Here is a 26378-nt window from a genome sequence, read left to right as displayed (position 1 = left end):
GACAGAAGGGAGGAGAGAAGAAAGAGGGATAAGGGATTCTTAAGGACCAAAAACTACAACCTCATAAACAGTAAACTATCCAGTCTCTTCAAATACTTTATTTCAGAGGAGCCATGCACGCAACATCACTAATAGCACAGGGAAACAAGAGATCTTAAAAATACTAAGTAACCTGAAATTTCTCTTAGGGAATTGTGAAAGTAAATTTATAGCCATTAAAATACTAATCTCTGCTTGATTTTAACTTGCCAAAAATACAGAAGCAATATGGCTTAAGAACTGGGATCCTGACAGTGCACCAAAAATGGAAAACTGATTGAGGCACCATATGACACAGCTCATCTTCTAAACATGAATGTACTTTAGACATCAGGATCATATTCTGATACCAAAATTCATCACGGTTTGGAAGCTTCTAGTCGTAGTCATGGATTCTAGGGTATATATTTTCCAATTTTATATGAATCACAGCACCTTAAAATAAATGCTTCTGGCACTTGGTGAAATTCTTACTAAGAGAGGCTGACACTAAGAAATACACAAACCAATTCACACCATTGTGACCAGCCTCCACTATAAAACAAAACACGTAGGTAGCTATATATGAAATTGGCTGTCTAAAGGAGATCTTTACCATGCACGTGTTTGCATTGATGCACGTCATCAAAAGCTGATACAGAACAGTGGTACGATTAGTAAGTACTAAATGCTGCAACTTCAGCATATGAGAAAATGAAAAATGTAGGGTGATTGAATAAGCATTAAAGAAGCAAGTTGCAATATATACCATAAGTTACACCTATTAAAACAAAGTGCTTTAGTACTGTTCTGCATAATAAGAATTTCTATTTTACCTGACATTGAACACAAAATTTGCCCTTTTTATCAGTTCATTGAAAGGAGACTTGTCTTTTGAAAGCACTGAAGAAACACGTAATTTAAACTATACTTTGCTAGATGCACTTTTTTTAAATTCCATTACTGAAAGAGAAAAATCAGACCCAGAACTATCAGTGGTGGTTCCCCCCAAACATGATTATTCTATGAGATTCTCAGTATCCAAACCACAATAAAATGAAAACGTAATAAATAATTATATAAATGTAAAAATAATAAGAGTATAAAATTAAATAATTGCTGTTTATAAAACTGGCACGCCTTGAATTGTCTACTATCAACATTCCCTTATAATTCGGTATTAGCAGGCATTCTCTAGTTATATTTTAAAAAATAAAAAATTTTAAAAATCAGTGCTTCTGAAGTAAGTGTGAAAAGCCTTGGATCGTGATCACATCTGGGTTCATCTGCCCCCCAGCTGGAGCAGACACTCACCTGTAGAGGGTGTGGAAGAAACAGCAGGGGGAGTTGGAGAGGTGAAGCCATCAGCAAGGGGCTGAGCTCCTGCAGCAGCAGCAGCAGCATCTGGGGCAGCAGAGGAAGGGGCAGGAGCAGGAGGAGTGGGGGCAGGAGCAGAGGTAGCAGGAAGGGGAGAAGTGCCAGCCGAGCCAGCAGGGGCTAAGTGAAGAGAGGAGGAAGAGGTGGCGTTAATAAGGAGATATGTTAGCAAGGATTAGAGAAAGCCTTCGACTATTCAGTGTTAGCTGTTTATTAGATGCATAGTATTTTAGAATGCATGAGGAGATGAGAGAAAAATGGAGCTGGTAAAGAAAGGCTCATTCCTATGTAGACGGTAAATGAGGGTAAAGTGAATCCACTTCTTTCCAGGTCTGAAGCAAACAACCGAGAACTTTTCACTGAAAGCCATTACATCTGAAAGATGTCTTTACACTTCATTCATTACTTTCATCTAGACCACAACCGCCTTTAGCTTTTGTACGAATTAGAAAATATACAGAAGAGGAAAGCCAAAAATTTCCATTCTTTGGCTCAGAAGCATCACGTATGTCAGATCACACTGCAAGCTAACTACACACTCTTCTTCACTGAAAGGGTTGTGGCAAAGGAAAAAGGAGTACCAATATCACTTCCTATTTCTGGATAGACTGGGGTGATTACATAGAACAAGCTGTCTTTTTGTGACAACTCAGGCTTGCACTAATGTACTAAGGATTTGTTCTGTGCCTGCCTCTCATTTCACCTAGTTTTCTAAAAGCACGCTTCTATACAACTGCATGAACAGCCAATGAAAAAATGTCCCTTATTTGCTTAAAAGGACAAAAAGCCCCCAGCCCACCGAAAAAGGTGATTTTTCCTACCTAGTCACCTGCAGGAAGCCACGCAAAAAAATCTGATGAACAAGTTCATATATAAAAGAAGCACTAGAGCACATCAAGTGCTCCCAGAAAAGACATCACTTGATTCAAACTCATACTATCAATAGCAAGCCATTTTCAAGGCACACACGTTTTTGGATAATGAACTTTTAGCCTTCTGTTGGGGTTTACTCAGTGCTGTGTTTAGGAGACTTGCAAATACTAAAGGTTAATGCTGAGTCAGAAAGAGGAACAGCAAGTTTCTATTTACCTGGATAGACACTGGGAGGAGATGGTGTGGGAACAGCAATAGGAACACCCACACTTCCACTTCCACTGTTCTCTCGACTGCTGCTCCGACTGCTTGGGTGGCTTCCTCCACTACTCCCACTGCTGCTGTAAGAAACCAAAATAACCCAGTGTATGAATATGCTACTGTGCATGTTGAAACATAAGACCCCTCATATAGCACCTTTCTAATTCAGAGAAGTAACAGGGAACAAGAGAAAAGAAACAAGGATAATAGAAATCTATATAAAGCTTAGTTTTCCTAAGACTCCTCACTTTGACTACAACACAACAGGTTTTTCAGTTAGTCTTAGTGAAATTGCCCAAAAATGAAACACTTCTGGAACTTGTTCCAAAGCATGTAATTCCAATATTGTTAAACACCTACTGAGCAAATATAGATCTTTTTCCTATACCTTATAAAACACGTAGACTCTATAGATTCTGATTCATATGCTTTCATATGAGACTACCGAAATTGTAAGATAGTAAAGGAGAAGTTAGTTTTTCTTACGTTTTACGTCCATCTGTTTAGCTATCCTCAAGTACTTAGGATGTTTAAAAATTAAAGATTTTAAGGGAACTATTTAGAACTGTTACATCATGAAACTCTTATTATCCTAGAGGCAAAGCTAGCCTTTTGCAGAACGTTTGATTCTGTGTTTGAAGTTACCAGTATCTTCAAAATACAATGCTCTTTTTCAGCTACCCAATCTATAAACATCAGAGACTGTTCAAACAAAAATGTGAACTATAAGCATATTATGCAGTCCTTCAACATGTAGAAGTCAAGTTGTGTACAAAGTCTTCCCAGTTTTGTAAGCATTTCGTAAAATACTATCATGATCTACCTAAGTGAAAGACTTCACAATTTTAGTAATTAATTAAGTACTGTAACTAAGTCATAGCAATAAAAGTGACTAGAGGATTAAGTGAATAATCTTAACATGATTCACTATTCCGGTTTTACTAAAGTGCATTCTCATCATGCCAAGTGACATTCCCAGTCCATGTGAATTTGCAAGCTTCACTGTAGAGGTGCAGATGGATTTGATAATGATCATATTTTTGTTCATATGCTTATGCAATACTAAGCACGCTTTGTACAGGACCACACTGAATACCTGTATGTGCGATTCCTCTGATTGACAGAAGCTGTTCTAACGGGGCTCTGCTGTGAGGGAGCCATATTGCGCGTGGGGCTAGGCACGTAGTCATTTGGTACCACTGGAGGACGTACTGGCTCCAAGGTACGGTAGGGAGAGTGACGCCTACACAAGGACAAGCGTATTTCAGAAGCAAATTAAGATAATACAGACAAAACCAAAGATTTTTCATTCTTTAAAAGATAGATACATATTAACCAGTAATGGGAGCTAAAAAATATATATGTTTTTCCTGTAAGTTTGCAGTATCTACTTCGTAGAATGAGAAAAAACAATTGAGGATGCTCTTCATGTGCTTCAATCTTCCTATTAATAAACTCTGTGTTGCACATCCCACTCATTTTAAAAATAATCCATATCTTGTTTTAAAATAAAGCACCACAGTCTGTATGTATATACATAATCACATACCAACAAACAGGATTCATCCCAGTTATAACACATTTCCCTAAAGTCAAAGTCAAGTTCATAGACTTAACAGGAAAGTACTTCTATCACACACAGCACAAATACTTAATGAACAGTGCCACATACTAATTTTCCAGTTGTTTAGCACCACCTGTCAAAGCCACACAGTTAATGACTTTTTACTCTAAAGCTTGTAGTTGTAAGTGTTCTGCAATGACAAAAAGGTTCCTGTTGGGAAAGGCTTATGATGCTCACTCTCTTTCAGCAGAAATGTGCTAACTGATTAATAAGACTTGATTAGTATAAGACGATGCAGATATAGCACCTCTTGACCTTTGTGAATGGTTAAACAAAAAAAACCAACCCAAAACAAACAAACAAACAAACCCCCACAGTACAGAAAAAGAAAGTATCTTCCCTTTTTTCCCTTCTGTTCACCAAAGCCATTTAAACATTAGGTAACTGCACTTACCCAATAGTTCCTTTTCCGGACATCGGTGGACTTGGTGGCTTCTGGGTGGGTGGTGTTGTACGAGGCAGCCCACCCATCTTCATATTCTGTGTGCTGACCTGCATGAGAGAACGGGGAGAAAAACAGCCTTTGCTAAGCTCAGCTTCTAGGGGTAGAGATACCAAGATTCCTTTAGCAATTAAGTCTAAACAGGGGAAGGTTTAAACAAACAAAAAAATTGAGAGGCCATGCATTTTATTTGCAATTTCCACTCTGCTAGAAGTCAAGAGTTGTGCTCAAAGGACTCTTTATTACATAGGGTTTTTAAAAATTGTATATGCAAAAAGTGAATTTGCCTTTAGGCTATCACATAAACATGAAATCACACACAATACAAACACTGGAACTCACTTGGTTAAACCTCCCAGTCATCTTTTGAGATAAAGGCAGTTATTTCAGGTTGCACTACTGAATGGTAAATTTGCAAAAATATTTTTGAATACTCTTTAAAAATACTAAGGTTTACCTAATAGGCCACAATTTAATGTAATTCATACAAATATGGAGAAGCCAAAGTAATCTCCAAATATACTTCATTAATGTTTTAATGTTTTCACAGTACATCAACATTTTTTAAAGATAATATTTACTGTAAATATTATTTATGTACAAGCAAACATAGAGAGAAAGCTATATGGAGAAAAATACAAAGATGTACTTTTTCTACCCACTAAATCTGTAGCAATTTAATCTCTAAGAATTTATAAATAAATGGGCAGGGAGAAAAATATTTAGCAGTGATGTGGTATGATGTAACTGCAGTTGTCCCCTCTCCCTCTTTCAGGTTAAAATACAAATGAAGTAACCTTTATATAAAAGAATTTACTCTAACTTCTTTAAAATACTCATCTGCATTCCTGACTGATGTATCAATCTAGGAATCATAAACAATTGTTACCAATGTAGGCATTTTGCTTATTTGTATACTGCCAGCCACAGATAATTCTCTCAATGTGTGCACCCTTACAGAAATCAGTACACCATCTTCCTACAAGTCCCTGTTAAACACCTTTGATTTATGAATGGTCAAACTATTGCTTAGACACAGCTATATTCAACAAACCTAAATAAGTACGCTTAGGTCCCTTCTGCTGCTGTTCCTGTCATGGTCTATTTCAGAGTGTTTCTTATTTCCAAAACTTAAATCTTGCCTACTGCCCCTGTCTCTCATATAAAAAAGGCACAGTGATCAAGGCACTAAGAGTATTTGCATACATCATTAAAGGCAAATTACTCCTTTAAAATTCAACTATAACATCTCACATAGAACTCTGGCAATGTTTAGATTTGTGAATTGATAAATATTGACAACAGTGTAAAGAGTAATATATTCAGTATTCTAATCCACTGAAACTCAATTCCCTGGCTCTAAATAATCCCAGTGCTATCACATTTTCAATCTGCTGGGAGAAAAAGAAAACCAAGCGTTGGAAGGGGTTTTTGTCAGATTCAAAAACAGATGTTTGGATTTACTTGTGCAAGAGTACTTTCTAATGTCAATTTAAGACAAAATTCTTTTGCACAGCATTATAAAGTCCTTTAAGCCAACTCTTAAGCAACAAGAAACCTAAAGTTAATTCAAGTGAGGGATGAGGTAAGCACTGAACTATAACTACTTGAAGGGAAGAGGGAAAGTGTAAAATGAAGCATATTTTATTCTATACACGGAACATTAAGAAATAGCACAACATCTGAATTTTTTTTTAAAGTTGCAGCACCTCCTGGATTTCCTCTTTCATTAAAGACGCCTGTTTCACCCACCTTGAGTTGTCCAAAAAACCCTCAAACAAACAAAACACCCCCACTGTAATTAACTACTCGCTGCATTGTCACTTGCTATTTTTCAAACAGCCCATTAAGCCTAGTGGAGCAAGGGTTTTTGATGTCTTTAGATGACAACAAACATAGACCAGTCTGTGTACCCCTGAATAGTAAATTTAGGTGTTTTAACTGGCTACACTATTGTTTCTGACTAGATGATGTAACCACTAGCTATCACGTTACAGTTAATATAAAATGTCATATATTTAATGATAAAGAATCTTATTTGCGTACAATCATTGCAGGAACAAAAACGGCATTTTAGGCTTCCACCGGGCTAGAGCTACAAGAACAGAAAGGACAGCAGAGGTGAAGGATGCAGTGACATCACACAGGATACAGTAAGAAGTGGAAGTAATACTTGCCTGACTAATGCAGAACTCCAGTGACTGCTAGTTACTTTCATTAACCCCATGAACAAACATATCCTTGACATAGGATGGGAAGAAAGCTTTAGAAAACATGGCCAAGGAAAAAGTGATGCTTTTTTAACCAAGAAACTTTAGTCACAAAGAAACTGTCCTTATGAAAGACTAAACAGAAAGATGGGGAAATGCACTGACAGTAAGTTTAGTTTCAGGCTCTTTGAATGACTTTTCAACATCAAAATTGAAATGCTGAAAGAGCAAGTAATTAAATTTACAGGGCTGTCTTCAAATCTGACAGGCTCGATGGGTTTAAGACCAGCTACTGTAAGTTAAACAACCCTATCTGAGTAACTTCCTCTTTGGCTTATGGCCAAATAATCACAGAGGAGAAATGAAGAATGTAAGATTATTCCAACAGTTCTGATCAAAATGGACAGATCTGCGGAAATAATACCATGCAAGACACTAAAAAAGGTTACAAACTGCTTTCAGGAAAATTAAAAAAAAAAAGGAAAAAAGAAAATTTAAAACTATACAAGTTGCAACTTCAGTTGACATACAAACACTGTAACGTTTCCAACTGCCCCTTTCTAAGACAACTTCTAGTAGGAGAAAGAAAAAAAAAAGAAAAAAGAAGTTATTAATGCCTCCCCCCATTTTGCACATCCAGTTAACAAAGACAGTTTCTATACTCAAATCCTCATCCATGCACATCCCTCATACAAACTTCTAAAATCCAAAGCAGCCACTAAACTCAAGGTCGTATTCCCATTTCCTATGAAGTTTCAAAAATCCATTTTCTGGAGTAGGAATTCTACACAAGTGGCACTGTTTCTCTGGCAACACCTCCCCTAGCTCCAGACAGCTGCAGCTATCCAGATGCAACTGGTTTAATTAGAGGGTGAAAGCAGAGGAACGCATCTGTCTGTTGGTGGTTTGTTCAACTGCAGGACCCCACATATATGTGGCTGCTTTGTAGTGAAGAGCTTGCAAATTCTTTTACGAAACTGCGTGGCAAAACAGAGCCTGCAACCAGAAACACAAAGGAGTATCTCTGCCTTTGCTCACAACTGCCAAAACAGTTAACCACTATGCTAAAAAAAAAAAAAAAAAAAAAAGAAAAAAAAAAAAGGAAGAAAAAATTAAGAGAGAAACACAAAGGAGTATCTCTGCCTTTGCTCACAACTGCCAAAACAGTTAACCACTATGCAAAAAAAAAAAAAAAGAAAAAAGAAAAAAAAAAAAGGAAGAAAAAATTAAGAGAGGCAGTAATGATGTGGGCACAAAGCTCAGAAAAAGCCCCGGGTGACTTTTCTAAAAGCAGGAAGACAAGAAGACAAGCCTGTGAACAGACGAGTAGTGTGCAGGGTCTACACAGAATGCATGCAAGGATTTTTCCAAAATTTTTTTTTTACATCTTCCCATGGAAGCAAAAAAGTAGAAAATATTTCTACCTGAAATTACATGGAGGAACACCAAATAATTCTAGGGAGATTGTAGATAAGCTTTTTTTTTTTCCCCCCATTGGATACCTTGAGGAAGTTTTTAGTACATGTGAATTAGCAAGCAACTGTACTTCAGAATAAAATGTTTTCAACCAAAGCTGTAACTCTGTCAGCACTGTAGCTCAGATTTGACGTTTTGCTGAGGAAGAAACTGCATAAACAACTTAAGCAGATCTTTGGTAAGTAACATATCCTGGAGGATGCCCCGAGATCCAGCTCCACAGTGACAGCCACAAATGAACTGTAAAGTAAATGGACCACTATGGACCATTCCGTTTAAAAAGGGTACAACAGTATTTCATCCAATATTTTCTACATGAGCCACAGTATCAGTTTTAGAAAGGTAACATGATGACTTCAAGACATGATATTGGACTGAGTACAACCCTTAGAAAATGATCGGTTTAATTTTTTTTAATAATTAAGACTTAGGTGTCCAATTTCTGGTTTTGACAACTAGTTTTTCATAGATCTCAGTGATTAAATCACCTTCTTATGGTCCTACATATGACTGAGTTTCCTTCATAGTTACATTTTTATAATCATTTAACAGACTGAGCTTCTTTAGCAATCTACCATATAAGAAATCTGTAATGAAATAAACTGGTTAAAACTGAGAAATCCTGCAGTTCATTCGACTCAATTCCTGGGAGTGTTTTCACGAGGAAAAAAATTCCCTGAGCAAGAAGTGCAGCAATACAGAGTTGGTCAGATAGAAAAGCTGGTCATCAGACACGCAAAAACTATTTGCACCAATGCACTGTGCATCTAGGTGACTGTAAGGCACTTACCCACAACAAAGGTTTCAATCCACATTTTTACTCTTCTGAAGAACATCTCCAAAAAAGTGGGTTGGCTTTTTTCCAAAAATCCTGAATACCAGATATTCCACACAATCAAACCTCAGAAGAGTACTTTCTAAAGCCAAATTTGGTCTCGGCCCAGAATTTTTTAAGTGGTGTTTTATAGTCATATCATTATTTTCTAGAACTTTCAGAATGTCAAAAGAATCAACTCTTGCCCAAAATCTACTAAGAAAAAGTGTCCTATCAGTGATGTTCCATTGATTATATTCAGAAACTTTAAGCAGCTACGTAACCTTCTCAAGCAATTTTATACCCAACTCCTGCAAAACCAGCCCAAGGCTGAATGCAAACTACCTTCCCATGCTTTGCTTCATCTTAACACTACAGAGAGGATGAACGGATTTTTGGCCCATCATCTGCTACCTGAAAGTAAATTCTTTTTCAGGCTGCTGTCAGCCACTCAAATACTTACTCTGCATGTCTAATTAAACCATGTGTATGTAAGTTGATTAGCCAGTTGATATGGAAGTGAAATGTCTAAATTTCAACGCTGTCGTGGCAAATGACCACAAGTAGAAGCTTCAACAAGTGAATTTACTTATTTTTACCACATCCACCTATGTAAAGTAATTGAAGAGCCAAGTCTGGTAAATACAGAAAGGCTTACACAATCCCATTTTCAATTGATTTGCTGACAGACGATGGTACAGATACTCCTCTGACTTATAACTGGAATTTTCTTCAAAATCTGTTTGAAATTTAAATTAAGTTACCCAGACACAAGCACATTTACCCTCGTACAGTCACTCAGTTTAATATTGTGACTGTTAGCTAAGACTAAGTTTTCTTTGCAGCCATGAAAGATAAATGCAAGCTAATCACTTCATATCCAGTCTCTCGTAAGTGAACAAAAATTATTATTCACATGGAATGAGGGTTAGTAGATGCTGCTTCTTTCAGGCTGATGTACAGTAGTTTTCTTCTTTCAGGTTGATGTACGGCGACTACAGTGAGACTTAAAGAATAACTTACGTCCACTGAGATGTGCTGCACAGTTTTCTGCCTTTTTTCGTTTTGTTTTTTTTTAAACCCTCACGTTTTCGCAATGAGAAACTGATTGACATACTGTGATTTCTGAAATCTAACTTCTGACCAGGTAAAAATAAAGAAACTGGTGTTATAACAACAAAAAAGTTATTTTCATTCCAAACCTATAAATACAAAAAAAATTCTCTGAAAAGCTGAAAAGACTCTTATCACCACTGCAGATAATGCACAGATATGACAGTTCACACATAATCTATAATTATGCAATTCTAATTTTTTTTTAGGATGGTCATTGCTTATAACTGCAACTGCAGAGAGCAACAAAGAAAACTGAGTTTGCAAATATATTTTTTTTAAAATCACTGAAAAAAACATCAGCCAATATGAACCGAGCCAGGAATAAGGCATACTCAGCGTAAGTATCCATTTTGTGTGGATTTTCCATTGTGAACAGATGTGCTACACACACTTAAATACCTTACTAAAAGTACCATCTGGCCAACTCCACAGGGACATCGCTGGGATATCTACAGTAATACCTGGGTTTACAAGCGATCTCTTCAGGAATGTGCAGAATTTTCTTTTAACTTTTTCCAGTCACGGAAAATACTTAGTCATGAAAAACATTTCAGATCAACTTGGAAATTCATTAATTAATATGCTCACACTACACATTAGTATCCTATGCCCTAAAATACAGTTTTCTCTTTAGAACTGTGGCTGCTGCTACTAAAAAACATTCATTCCCTCTTTTCCTAAGCCAGTAGCACTTCAGGTGGATGATGATATCACAATACTCAATAAAGGCTATAACCTATCTATTAATTAATGGGCTATGAACACCAGCATAGCATCACATAACTTCATTTAACTGCTTGTCTAATTGATGTGATGCTTTTTATTGCTATTTCTGTAGCCACTAAGGCTACTAACATTTAAACTTCTTTAAGAGCCTTGAGAATATGACCTACTTCAGTCTGAGCTCTTTGATGCACTATTCATTTAATATTCAACTAAATAAATCGCTTAGCTTGTCGTTAAAGGGTTATTAAATATTTTACAAAACCATGAAACTTGTGAAAATTTTTATATGAGTGCCTCGGTATGTAAATAGTGCAAGCAGTTTCTGAAAAAAATTAAGGATACTGCAACTTTAAAAAATAATACACAGATTTGAATTAGTTACACACTTTTGGAGCTCATTATCTGAGCGATCTCACATTGAAACATTAATCCAAATCAAGTTATAACTTACACCGTATATAGGATAAAAAGAATATTACACAGGGGGAGGCTCATATTCAGCTGCTACCTATTCCCTGTATCTTCTTGTCTACACAAGGTTAGCATAATATTCCTCCCTTGAAAATGATCTAGTAGATACGCTGAAGGCAGCCAATACTGTGCCAGAAAGCTTTTAAAATTAACTGTATTGGCTTCCTTACGTAAATACATCAATTTATATCACAAAATGTTTATCTGCAATGAAATCATTCAACAGAAGGGTGGATACACAGGAGGAGAGCGGGTGTTGTTTCAAACAATCAGTAATATTCATGTTAATCATCTCCCCATGTGTAATAGTCTCAGAAGAATAAGAATGGATATCCAGCCCTGGGGTTTCTTACCTTAAATCTAAGCAACCACTTAATGCATAAATGGAGCAAATAAAAGAGGTAAGGAAAAAAAGCATTGAGAGGTTAGTTGGAACTTCAGGATATGAAGAGAAAGGAAAAAGAAAGAAAAAAGTTAAGCATTCAGCATTAACAAAATAATGTATCAGTAGATCATAGAAAGAGTGGTTAAAGCAGAATGTGTCATGAACAAAAGATTTTCAAGCTGAAAATTTTAATATACATTGACCACAAAGCCTTTATATTAACAACTTAAAATTAATGCTCAAATGCTTGTACACTGTTTACTCCAGTTCTTACAGTGCTAACAAAAAGTGAGCTGCTTTCAGAATGGATCATGAGATCTAGATGGATTAACCTCAGAGATTAATTTATTTGAGCTGTCAAAGAATAGCCTTATCAAAACCCTGAGCTCATTTAAATTGTTACATGCATTAGCATATTTACAACTAGCTGAAACAGAAGCCTCTAGAATATTAAGCTAATATATGTTCTTTCCTAGACAATGCTGTTAGTTAACTCTTAACCTGAAGCCATGAGATATCTCTTGAATAAAGATCAAGAGCAAATCATTACACCTTGTAAGAAGTACAGCACTCTATATGGATACTGCACCACATACCAGTATTTTTGTAGACATTAACCAGCAGTGAAATCTTATTTTAAAGCCTAAGTGCTAGCTTTCTGACATGAAGTCCAAGATCTTTCCCCCTTATCTTCTTTCCCATTGACTTTTTTTTCAAAAATTCTAGTCCTTCCGTTTCAATATCATGTGATTTGTTTTCAGATCTAAACCTATTCTTGCATTTCTTACACATTTTGTAACATCAAACATTAAATATGCAGAATCTCAACAATGGAGCATCCAGAGTGACTACTCCCTTTCATCCATTTAGATCATAAATAGACCTTAATGTATTAAAAAAGAAAAATTATCTGATCTACTAGAAAACCTCCTGTCTTTGAGTTTAAAGTTTTACCGAAACAGTCTCTGCTTCACACAGCTACACTAGAAAACCAAATCCCCCTGTACTGGCCAAACAGAGTAGCCAGTTACATAAGCTGGCCCATGAGCTGAGCCCATTTCCTCCGCAGCACTGCCTTTAAGGCACAATGATAGTGCCTTAAAACACACCACTTTGAATGGATCAAAGGGCAGAACAGATTGGAAGACTTTGTATCTCAGGAAACATTTGAAAAAATTGAAAGTAAGTCTCTTCCAAACAAAAGCTTCTTCATATTTTTGCAGCATTGTAGCTTCAGAAAGGGAAGATGAGGAGGGACTGCTGGAATGATACAGCAGCACTTAAGTTCTCTCTCATCTATTAAGAAACCAAGTTGTAGAGCACCTTTTCCTGAAGATGGTATCCACTGATACTTTGAAATTTTGAATGGAAGGAATACATGCTCAAGTGCCTATACTACTTCCCTCAACATGGCATACTGGATTTCTTGGCCAAGGATGCTCCCTTTTTCTCCTGTACTATTCTCTGTCCAGTCTGCCATCTCCCTCAGGGGCTGCAATGAATGCTTGCTGCATTAGCTCTTTGATTGTCGTGACAATGCATAATTCTAGTCCAAGTACTAGAGGGGAAGCCCTATAGCAGAAAAAGCAGAAAGAGGACAAAGAATGCAGACTGAGGCACCCTGATGCTAACTGGAACTTTAATACTATTGATCCAATAACTTCTGAACTCATTGGAAGGGAAAAACACCACAGCTCAAACAATAAAGAGCTATGAACAGGCAAATTTAAAGCTCCTACCCTTTTTCTTTTTTTCTCTTTGTTCTTCAGCCAGAGATCTAGTCAACTAATCTGTGTGATGTCAAGTTCTCTGCTTATTGTTTCACAAGTACATAATACTTTTTCATTTTCTAGATAAATATAGGACATTGTAAATAACATTTGTAATATGTTTCAAGCATATCACAAGCGTAACAAATGGATGAAAATACACATTTGAGTCATCATCCACTTGATGAACTATGTTCTTTCAGAAGAACGTAATTCATTGCATCACAGTGAGTATGATTCTGCTACATTGAGGTAAGTGGGACACCAATTATAATGGTTTAGAGACAGTGCTAAATAAGATTGTGCTGCAGAGCAATTAAAAACTATTCTTTAATGAGTTCTAAAATAATCTCATTAAAACAAAACTGATCATTAAAATATTAGCAACTAATCCTACAGGTTAATATGCTCCATCCATATCCAGAAGGAGTTCTGCTGACCTGCATAAATTCAAAATTTGTAAGAACTGGCTGTAGATTTTAACACAAGACTGATAATAATTTCCTGGTCAAAACTGTAGCTATTAATGCTGGGGGGTTTTTTTGTTTGGTTTGGTTTTCCAAATCAAACTTAGAGAGTCACTTGTCTTTGTAAAATCTGTTTAGGGTTACAAACTGAGATTGACTATTTTGGTAAGAAATGGGGAAAAAAGATTTTCTGCAAACAAAGGATGTTGAGAAGACCTTGAGCAAAATTGCTTGGGAAAGATATTTAAATAGCACTGTTCAGATTTTTAACTTTAAGAGGTTGTTTAAACAACCTATTGCCATTTAAATGACTATCCAAAAAGACAGTTCAAATTGAACAACATAGATAATCTAATCCAGTTTGGTGTCAAGCAAAAGAAACTCTGGTGTACTTTGACTGGAAGAAGCATCTCACCTTACTGCTACTTAGCAAGTTTACAGATTTGTTAGTTTGTCACATAAAATTGACACTGTGTTGTGTTATTTACCTTTTTTCTCCTGGAACTTTAACACTGTCAGTGTTCTCATTTCCGTATTTGTTTTCCTGGCAGCACAAGTTAACAATGAGCTCACACCTGCTAAGACTGTGTTTACATTCAGGTTGTGCCTTCAAAAAGCACATACCTCATCTCACACATGATATTACTGCTGTTGTGTACACTGATCTAACACTTGCATACAACAGCCACCAGTTGTGTCTCAGTCTGATCTTTGCCCTGAAATTCCTCCTTTTTTCCTAGTCTTAAAAGGGAGAACCATCTGGCTTCGAACTTGGCAGCAATATTCCCATTCTGAACCCCCATATGGCACAAAAGTTGTAGAGAGCTCACTTTAACAAAGCACATCACAGGATATGGATATAACTGACTCTGACAGAAAGAAGAAAAGGAAGCACATAATACTTCTTAGGCAAACCCTTTCTTTGGGCGAGCTTCAAAGTAAACCAGTGGCAATTACAGCTGGATCATACTTTGTGGTTCTAATTCAGGCAGAAAAGTGACAGTCATTAGCCTTTCAGTCCCCAGGTATATCCCTGGCAACTGATTCAAACAGTAACAAGCAGCATCACACAAGTAGGTATTCAGAAGCATTTTAAAAGGTGACTCATAGTCCTGAATACGCTCAGAACTAAGATTTAGTGGGGTTGCAAGGTTTAGACACACTGGGCAAGGGGACAGAAAGGGGCAACTGCAAATTGGACAGGACTCCTCTTATGTTTATAGACACACTGGCCAGGCAAGGAGAAACTGGTATATTACCATGAAAAGCATCAGATCATTTTGAAAATATACAAAGACAATGTATTTGCAGTTTGGCTGTTTTAACAATATCACCTACCTTCACTCCATGTCCAATATCATCTAGAATTGTATAATCAATAGGTTTCCTGATGTAGCGAACAGGTCGCTCCAAGTTAGCTGGTGCAATGATTTTGTGAGTTCTTGAGGTGTTTTTGTTTGTAGTCAAGATACCAATTTCTCTTCTAGCAACTTTCTCTTTGTGAATGTCCACCGTCTACAAAAGACGCAGTGTATTTACTAACAATGGTATGCATTTGAATACAGAGTCAGTATAAAAAAAAATTGAATCAGTCCCAACGTTTCTAAGATCTCTGTATACTGTGCTAAACATATCACTACATACACTTGGTTACATCATCTTTGCTCACTTTACTGTTGAACTTGCCACCTCTAACCCTTCACTAATAGCCATGGGTTCTTTGGGTTTACTGGTACTCTCACTCTTGACAGTCAAGCAAAATTCCGTCTCCTTTCCATTCATAGTAGTTCCCATTAATTTACTGACACCGTTTTATACCATTCTTTTTATTACCCTTTTTAATTTTTCCTCTCTAAGCTTATCTTTGAAATAGTCTCCAATTAGATGAAGTGTAAGGATACCTTCCCAAACCTTAACTTTTATGACTTGAAAAACAAACCATAAGCAGGTTTTCTCACACTGTAAAACAGTTTGCTAAACTAGGACTGGTACTTACATGATAGAATAAAATTTCACTCAGACAAATCAACAAGGTCATTACAAATCACTCATCACAAAATCATGATTGGATTTTAGAAGGTGGTCAGTACTAATTTACCCACAATGAAGCCAGTGGCTACGCCCCGTGCCTTCACTTGGAATGTCTAAAGCCATCACTGAAAATCCCTGCCTCCATCTATTACAAGGACCACAGGAGAATCTCCAGGGTAGGACAAAGTCCTGCTTAAAATTTATTGCCTACAAACATGTACTTGAATCTTGTTTGGTAACAAGACTACAGAAAAGTTACCAAAAAGTCTATCTGTCTCTTCCAGGAAAATAAAATCTCTTAAATCACGGTGCACAGAGTTGCTTGCATTACTTAAAACAAAAAGAATTCCTTCTTTACAAAACTGCTTTCCTTATAGGAAAATTGCCAGACTTGTGAACAAGTTTTTTAGCTATAGGGTAAAAAAAAGTAAGAAAACAAGCAGAGTCACACCACCTTAGGATTTCTAAACATTCAGAGGATTTCTTGCTACCGCTTTAGTCACTATGAATGGTACCAGAAAGCCTTTTCACAGTTAGGAGACAGGCACTGTGGTAACTAAGGAATGAGTACAAATTAGAACTCATTTTCGTAACAGGCATTTTTAAATTTTATTTTTCTGTGGCCAGGGATTGGGACAGGGTGGTTGGTTACACTATTTTACCATTTTGTTTGTGCTACTGATAGCAAAACAAGCAAAATGGACCCTGTATTACCATGTGCAATCATCACAACCTTAAAAGCTACAAAAATTTTTAAAGAAACATGACTTCCAAGAAGTTGCTTCTTCATTCTTTCCAGAGAAGAATTTCCACAAATACCAGGGGCATTATACAGAAGTTTAAATTACAACCTATAAAAATTACCTATTATTACTCAGCAACATATTTTCAAGATCCTGCAACTTTTCTAAAATTAAGCACCAAATACAGGTTTTTCATGTACATCTCTAGAACTGTAAGGGTTCTACTAAAGCTGTACAGCTATTTCTTAAAACAGATCTACAGAATAATAGATTATTCAAGGTCAAAATATGTTGGCAACCCTCTCTTTGGAAAGCTTGAGTTTGTTGAGCAATGATTGGAAATTTAGTATGGGTAGTTAAACTATCTGGGACACATCCTTCATCACTCACACAAACCCACCCAGATTTGGCCAATATATAAACTCAGTAGAAATTCACAGTTCATACAAGCTTAACGGAAACACGTATATTTCTATGACTACTTAACAACTAAATCACTCTACAAACAATTTTGCTGAAGTTGTTCCTGAAGCTCCCTGTGATGGGCAGGTCTATACATCATCCCCTAGTACAATAGCGCAGATCAGATCTTCACAGCTCTTATGATACTATTGACTGTACAAGCACCAGTGCAAACAGAGCACATAAACATGTTCCAGGCCAGAGTATCAGAAGTGTTCTGTTCTGCATCACGGTAAGATTCAACATCTTATCTTCCATCACAGGTTTCTCCCTTCCCTTCCCATCACATCCCTTCTCTGTGTCAGACCCTTGCTTCTGCAGCAGAGTGGAAGGAGAAGTTCTGGAAAAAGTAGCAGTCATACCAAAGAGATTGTATACAGAATCATCATCTCATCTACTGACGAGTTAGAAAGCACATACTTTCTTGATAAGCTAATGGTATGTGATAGGAACAACTTGGAGGACACTCTTATGTTTAATATCACTGAAGAATTCAATCTCTACAATTACCTCACTTCATCTGTGATCTGGACATGTCACTAGAGAACTGCAGAAACATTACACTGACTCTTGTGTGTTCTTTGTCTCACAGGCCTCTGGTATCATTTGCTAGAATGTTAAACAACCTCAGCTGCAACAGCAGCTGCACCTCAAACGCTCTATGATGTTTCAAATGTATTGAAACATTGAAATCTTATGGGTCTGAATCTGGTCATACAAAACTAGTTTATGCCTTGGACACTACACTCTTGGAGCCTTAATTTCGATCTACAAATCAGAAAGAAAGTAATTAGTGCAGTGTTGGCAAGATGATTTCTGCCTTTCTCTTCAAGTGCTTGACCTCTGCAACTTTGAAGATGTTCTTTTAATATTTTCTTATGCATTTATCTATAAATGCAATGTGAGTACAAATATTTAATGTACATGTTATGGGAGCAATGGTACCTTGGCACTGTGGAAACTTGTTTCCATGAATGAAAAGCATGGTTTTTTAATTATTCATAGGAGTTGTGAGTACAACCAGTTTCCTTAAGGACTATGGAGATCAGTGAGGCATGACTACAGTAACAAACAATGAAATGCATAAAAACTGATTAAAACCTCTAGCTCATCTAATGGGAATTCTCTTGTATGATGATTCAGAACATCTCTTTTATCTTGAATACCTATGCAATGCCTAAGACTATAAAAACTGCACCTCATTCCGGTACATATTCCTAAATTTGTATTGAAAAGCAACTTTGCTGGCAGGCAGGTTTTTAAAAAATTTCAGTTTCTTACTTAGTAGGCTACTGGAGTCGTAAGATCTTAAGACACATACAAAACAGCAGAAAGGAACATTGAGGTATTTGATTAGTAGAGAAGGAACAAAGATTAACCTGCTACTAAATAAAATGAAAACATTTATCCTCAACATATAGGTAATTATTGCCTCCAGTACCAGCATAAATCCCTTGAGTGAGACAGCAGAACGCTAGCAGAATGTTTATTCAGCAGTTTAGAAACTTCTACTAAGAAGTTTTTGGGGTTAGAGCTGGAATAACAAAACATCTGACTTGGAAAGTCTGTCAGGAAAAGCAGAAGGGGTACACTGTGCCCTTCTATAACTTAAAAACACTGTTTTCTAATAAGAAATTTCAGTCTCCTGACAGCATTATTAAAATTTTTTTTTCCCCATAGCTCCATTATCTTTGGCAAAAGCTCATTACTATCATCTCTTCAGATACCTTTCAAGATGCCTGTAATAAGGCAACCACTTTATTTTTTTCTATTAGGAATTTTCTGGCTATTTTGAAACATCAAGTTTATATACTGAATTCAATAAAAACAGCCGCAAGATCTGTACAAATTATCATAGAAAAAACATTAAAATATTTCTAGGATTTCAAATTTAACATTTTTTACCACATCACTCAAAAGTCACTGAACTCAGAGTTTTGAGAAAAAAATCTCTTCTACTTGTGAGTGAAATTACTCAAAGTATTAAGTTAGCAGTTGTGCTGGTTTTGGCTGGGATAGAGTTATTTTTTTTCACATTAGCTAGTATGAGCTTTGGATTTGGGCTGAAAAGAGCATTGATAATACAGGGATGTTACTGCTGAGCAGTGCTTACACACAGTCAAGGCCTTTTCTGCTTCTCCCACCACCCCACGAGAAAGCAGGCTGGGACTGCACAAGAAGTTGGGAGGGGACACAGCTGGGACAGCTGACCTCAACTGACCAAAAGGATATTCTATACCATACAACGTCATGGCCAGCAATATAAAGCTTGGTGGAGGCTGGCGAGAGGGCTACTGCTTGGGGACTGGCTGGGCATCGGTTGGTTGGTGGTAATTGTTTTCATTTGCATCACCTCTCTTTCTAGTGTTTTATTTCTCTCTGCTATTTTCCTTTTCATTAAAATTTCTTATCTTTATCATAATCATGGTTATTATTACATTTCAGTTCTTAAACTGTTTTTATCTTAACCCACAAGTTTTCTCACTTTTACCCTTCTGATTCTCTCCCCACAACCACCTGTTGGGTTGGGAAGGAGTGAGCAGCTGTGTGGTGCTTAGCAGCCAGCAGGGGTTAAACCACAACAGCACTTTGAAAGTCTAAACTGTAGTGAAATTTCAGAAATAAAAGTCTCAAGAAGCCTTGATTTCTTCCTCTTCTCAAAACGTTCAAATTTAAATTTATCAATTTATTGTCAGCCTGTTAGTCTGCGCTTTTAAAATTCAGTTAACAAAATATTAGAAGAAAACGTTGCTTACATACAGTGTTGCTGGCCTTTTTTTTTTTTTTAATCAAATTCAATAGAATTTAAACAAACTAATTGCAAATTACCTTGAAAACTGGATTATTACTTTAAAATGAGTAACTGCCTAATTTTGAAATGTTAGAAATGTGACATTAATTTCTTCAACTCAAGTTGTATGTAATTTATACACAAAGAGAGAGGCCATAATGATACAAAAGATGCTGTAAAGCTAGTTGCTCCATAAACAAGCAATATATAATGTGAAAAATTAGGCTTGCTTTAACATTTTTGAAAGAGTTTGGCCATTCTTGTAACTTGCAAGAATAAGACAACTGAAAATGGTTACAAGCCTTGACTGACTTATCAATGGAAGGTCCAAGTGAACTTCCCTGCAGAGACCAACCAGCTCACACGTCCCCACGGTTCAGCTAAGCAACACGTGCTGACTACAGAGAAGTTCAAGCCTACGGTCTATCCAATACCTATTCTCACAGACACTATCATGGGCCTCGGATTCCATAAGAAAAGGATGAAGCAGATTTGTCCACCATGCAGTGCCATTGGAGATAACTCATCACTATCACTGATCTTTGTGATAACATCCTTGTTTATATAAACAGCACCAAAGAAATGTTTTAAAGATGACCTAGCTAACTAAGAGCATTTTATAACCAAACCTGAAATTTTTTTTTTTCATCATACAAATATTAAAACCTGAAAGCCTGCCAGATTAAGTTAAAGAATTTGGATGTTAACAACACTTCACAGTGTCTGCTAACTTAGAAAACTTTAACACAATTTTTTTCACAAGTATAAAAATTTATACAGATGATCTGTATTTAGGATTTACATTTTCAGCCAAATATGAAACACTGCATATCATCTAGTTCTGGACAAGGTTCCAGAAGGCAAATAAGAATAGATTCATCAGCTTCCAGACCAAACCAAAGTAATGCTAAATTTTAAATCAATAGGATTTAATCACTGGCATAAAAATAGTTTCAATAGTAGCGATTTCCTTATTCAGGACATATATATAATATGAAAAACCACAAATTATTATCAATTTCCTTTTCAGCTCTTTGATTAAGTTGGCATACAGAGGGAAACGCAGAAAGTGATACAAATTGGCTTTTATCAATGAACAGAGAACTAAAATATTTTATTTTCTAAAGTTAATCACATCTTTTCCAGTTTGAGCTACACTTGAACAAAACAAGCACTTTTGAAAAAGTTTTCTTACTTTTTAAAAAAGCCAAACGATTTTGCTCCCTTCTTTGAAGAATATGTAGAATTCCAAATCAGAAGTAAAAGCAGGATTACACATCCAGATATCTTAATTTGCATTAGATTTTTCTAAACTTAAATATCAATACCTACTGACCAAAGCATTAATGCAATAAAGCACTGCAAGGAGATGGTAATTACCAACATGTTTTCTGTTCTATGTTATTGACTTCATTTCAAGTCAGACTGACTGACATCATAATTTGGCAATAAGGTATTTTAAGTGGTACTAGAAACAGCCCACTAAACTTTACACCCAACACAAAACAGTCTTCTGCTTGTTCCATGAGAAGTATAAACAAATTTCCTGAAAAGTTATTTATTACACAGAAACTGTGACAAAATAAATTTATTAAAAAAAAACCAACAAAACCACAAAACCCCACAAAAATTAAGACAGATAATACAATCATCTACAGCATTAGTATCATGGGATGAAGCCATTTCTGAACATACTGAATTCAACTTAAGTTCCTTGGATCAACAGACTTCATGTATATAATATCCAAAATTCAAATACTATCTGCTCCTCTGATATCATTTCTTCCATGAAGATTTGAGGAGCATCCTACGTATGTATGATGCAGACTCAAAAAAAAAAAAGAAAAAACAAAGCAAAACTCAATTTTCAACTTTACAGTGATCTCTAAAAAGAAATAAACTACACAACTTTTTATTGTTTTTTTCAGGTGCAGCCCATGACTTTTGGCAGATACATCTTAATTAGGCTTCATTTAGTGCTCCATTTTAAATACCTAGCCATTTGTAATAAGCATCAAAACCAATCTAACTTAGCATCTCAAACTGCATATATCCCAGCTTCTCAGAAGGAAAACATTTTAAATGCCATGACCATTTCTCCAAAAGCTACTTTACAGAAACTGTGTGACAAAATGAACTTTCCACATGGATAAAATTAAAAATCCAGTGAACTCTGAATATTTTTATTCATATACTGTCTTTTGTATTGGGCACTCAAATAATTGAACAGCTGGCACTAGCCTGTCAAGAAGCACATATGCATATACACGCAGAGGCATATACACACATACACGGCGTATATATAGCACATGCACACACACACACAGAGTAATTTGTGACATTTTCTGGGGGGAAAAATATTAATTAACATGTCCATGGACTAACAATAAGCATGCAGCAGAAGAAATCAAACTTCTCAGCTTATTTTTGAAGATGCAGTTAGATAACTGAGGCAATCTAATAGTGTACTACTAGCAGAAGGGAAAGTCCCCCCCACCCCTTCCTTTGCACCTGCTCTTGAATTCACCTGACCTCTCAATGAGCCAATTCAGCCCATTAAGCCAGCATAAAATTATTCACTTCTTTTGCTGGTTCAAACCTCTACTAGCTTAACAACACTTTCAGCACCAGCAAGTTAACAGATCAGCCCAATCTGCTTATCTCCTACCTTAGACAGCTCCTATTTTCAAACGTCTTTCTAAATACCACCATATTCTTCATTCTAATTTATGACATTATCACAGGGAGATCAAGAAACCTTAGCAGCCAAAATTTATTGGTCAAATAAGACACAAAATATTCAGTAAGGATGCAAACCAGCTTTTCAGTAACAGAAAAACAGGAAGTGCTGTATCATTACTTGTAATTTCTCTTCTAATCCACCATTTGCATGTAAGCCCTCCAATAAATCTGTCATCCATCCTCAGCCCATTTTGGCAGTCAAAATTCTCCCATCAGTATGGTGATGGGACATGGGTTCCTAAAAATAGTAGCTTAATTTATTGCTGCTCAAAAAAACTGCAAAAAATGGCAGGAGTTCTGCAGCCATGCACAAACGTGACACATTAATTTTGCCTTCTGTTCATGTCATTGCAAACTACGTTTTATTAAAAAAAGCCAGAAGCAAACTACTTTTGTCATCTATGCTTCTGTCATTAGATGCCAGTATTACAGCAACAGGAAAAGTAAAAAGATGACAAGTATTGATTTCCACCACCCATTTCACATTTCTTTAATTTTAAGTGCCTGTAGCCAATAAATACCAAGTACAGTAAGTCACCGAATAGGAGTCGAGAAGCTTAATCTATCCCTTAACATAATGTTCTGACTTTTCCATTAGCTATTTTTCTGTCCTTGTCACTTATGCAGAATGGACCCCTCTCCAACAGTAAACTGACCATAAATACATTTACTTTCTTATCCTATGTAAAATGCTCACACTAACACAGATAGAAAATCACATAGGGAGACCCATTCTCAGAATTAATATTAGAAAAAATGCACCCTTCTGTTTTAAATATGACTATTTTTCTCATTCACAAAATGTCAGGTGAGAGTTTCACTTACTGTATAATCTCAAGAACAAAGAGGGGGAAAAAAGAAATCAGGAAAAAAATCTCACTTGTGAAATATGGTTGATTGAAGATTCCATGCGCCGAAGCTGGGATGCTTGGATATCCAGCATTTGGAGAACATTGTTGGCCAAAGTGTTGATCAGATAGGCTACGCTTGCTAATGACTGGGTTGTGTAGGCTTTGGTTTCTTCCAGGGCTCGCTGCTTATCTGCTGACTAAAAGGAGAAATAAAAGGTTTATTTAGTAAAGTCTCTCACGTAAACGTTCTTGGAATTAACTGCTTTTTACTGTCATCAAAGGACAAAGAATAATACAAGTCAAACTAATTCTACATCAAAATTACCATTTTTCCTCTTTTCCATTCATTCCACAACAGGTACTAACTTTGTATTTTAAGAGTTTCTGTTCTTTATAGAAGGAATTAAGCTAGTATACAATATGCACATCTTTTCTTGAAATACTTCAAGTGCAATTTTTTGTACTGCATTTTAGCAATAACCTTTAAAAGTACTCCGAGATACTTATTCTTTAGTTCTTCTAAACTTTGTACTATTTAGAATTATTTAGTTCTTCTAAACTTTGTACTTCAATTAGATCCCATAACAGCCTGCAAGGATCTGCCAAATACCATATTCCTCATCTCTCCCAATTATTTAGACCTCATTAGTGCCACTAATGGTCGTTCACAGTGAATGAACTATAATTACCCCTTAAAATAGTAGCTGAATAGAATGTGAGAGGAATCATTTTTAAAAAGAACAAGTCCACATTTTCTTTATAAACATGTTTTGTGCTTTTCACGTTATCAGTATTTTCTTCTATGAAGAATTAGTACAATCCATTTTTCTAGTAGTAGACCACCTAGAACTATTCAGGCTATCAAGTCAGAAGATATCCATTAGAAGTCTAAAAACATACACACATTTCAAACAACATTAAAAATAATAAGAGTCTAGTTGTCGAGGTTTTGTGTTTCTCCTTGAATAATAGTTAACACCACAAAGATCTAATTCAGTGCAAAGAATACAGATTAAAGCACTGGTAAAACATACAATTAAGATGTGAAGAAAGCTTCCAGTTTCCAAGGCTTTGGAATACACTGAATTTCACTGTCAGGTGATCTTTAGCCACCTCACAGGCTGATGGTGCTGTTTCTAAAGCAACAGTTGACAAATGTTCTCTATTCCCACCTGCCATTATATCACTATATTTCATAATTTTCTTTCCTCTGTATGTTATTCACAGTGGTTGGGTATCAAGATTCAAGAAATGTGCTTTTATTAGAAGGTGAATATAAAGTCGATGCCATAACTTTCAGTGCATGCTGAATCTACCATCCAGTTTATGATATGCACTTTGGGAAACACTGAAAATAAGCATATCTCTATTTCAGGAAAATAATTCTTAAAGCCCCAGATACTTCCTGAGACCTTGCAGTAAGAAACTTAGAAGAAGAGTGCCAGCTTTCAAGAAAAAAAAAAAAAATAAAAATCAAAATACACATGTAAGCACAGGACTTCAATTAAGCATTCACATGAAAGATACTCAATACTTTTTCTTTCCTGGCACCTTCTCCTGTGTCCACAAACAACAATAGTTACTTGCGTGGCCTGTTCACATTCCTTCATGTTGCAGGCCACACTGGTACCCCTTCCTAGTGTGCTTCTGGGAAGGAGGACAGCAGCAGCTGCTGTTCAGCCATACAAGAGCTCCCAGAATGGTGCAGGAGGGGAGGAATGCTGTAGAAGTTAAGCATTCTTGCCTGGCTGTTTCTTTCCCATGCAGCAGACAAAACCAGACTCAGCAGCAGAAAGAACTGAAAATTTTAGGAGACAGCTTCTCAGGGCACAATATGATGATGTTCCCCAACAGAACACACTTGTAAAGGCTGCCTTATATCCAGCTATAAAGTTAGATAACTGCTTTCCCCAGAGTCCATTTAAGAACTCATGACTTTTAGCCAGCTGGATGCATGTCTTTTATATAACAGAGCTCCAAATTCATCTTAAGGACTCCCAAGCGAAGGAATACAGAGCTCTTTGCCTCTTCTCTCACACTGTTGGCTTATAAATGCACTCTTTCTTTCCATCTCCCTACTCATAAGCTCAGCTCTGTCTGCAAATATCACTACAGCAGGCATACATGCTACTGGACACTTTCACAGCTATTCAAACAATTTCTGAATGGCAATAATAAAAATGACCAGAAGCTTGTCAGTTTTGCTCTGCAGCTGCTGAGGAAGCAGAAACTGCTGATTTACATTAGCACACTGTACATCCAGAATAGCTGAACAGAAGCCAGCAAACACAACATTTTTTCATTAATAGCCGAAGTGTTTGAGAAGAAAAGGAAAACAATCTATCATTTTAGAAATTATGACCCTCTGTTATGGTTTTACTGCTTAAAGAAGCACAAATACAGATACATGATCAGAGTTAGTCCTTCCACGGATGTAACCTCATAGCTAAATAAATTCAAGTCACCCCCATTCACACAAGTTCAAACCAACACTGAACAGGCTTCTCAATGTGCAAGCACATTAAAAATTTCGTAAAACAACAATCCTACAAATATACTTGTAACTGTTACTAGCACAAAATCCCTTTTGATTGAGAGGTCTAGTTTGTTTGTTTGGCTGACAACCTGAACAACTATTATTTGCTCTGCATGCCTTTATACAGAGCCCAAAATTCTCTGAAGCAAACTCCACTTATGCTTGGCACAACAAAATGAAAGTTTGAACTTGC

The 26378-nt window shown here is 36.4% G+C and overlaps 1 protein-coding gene across 11 annotated transcripts in view; it reads right to left on the bottom strand.

The window, feature by feature from the left end:
- Window positions 1-26378, bottom strand: part of ABI2 (abl-interactor 2) — a 65707-nt gene that overhangs the window by 11732 nt on the left and 27597 nt on the right. For 2 of the 11 annotated variants that reach the window (XM_014954313.1, XM_014954317.1), the window contains exons 2-8: window positions 23679-23846; window positions 15368-15544; window positions 11762-11779; window positions 4548-4645; window positions 3626-3772; window positions 2485-2609; window positions 1333-1515 (exon numbers count right to left, since the gene is read on the bottom strand). In XM_014954313.1, the coding sequence (XP_014809799.1) occupies window positions 1333-1515; window positions 2485-2609; window positions 3626-3772; window positions 4548-4645; window positions 11762-11779; window positions 15368-15544; window positions 23679-23846 (916 nt within the window). The remainder of the gene's footprint in view (window positions 1-1332; window positions 1516-2484; window positions 2610-3625; window positions 3773-4547; window positions 4646-11761; window positions 11780-15367; window positions 15545-23678; window positions 23847-26378) is intronic. The other 9 variants (XM_014954316.1, XM_014954318.1, XM_014954319.1 and 6 more) reach the window with 6 other exon arrangements.

The sequence above is a fragment of the Calidris pugnax genome, unplaced genomic scaffold, assembly GCF_001431845.1.
Source record: "Calidris pugnax isolate Ruff unplaced genomic scaffold, ASM143184v1 scaffold103, whole genome shotgun sequence".
Classification (NCBI taxonomy): domain Eukaryota; kingdom Metazoa; phylum Chordata; class Aves; order Charadriiformes; family Scolopacidae; genus Calidris; species Calidris pugnax.
This window is presented reverse-complemented; position numbering and strand designations above follow the sequence as displayed.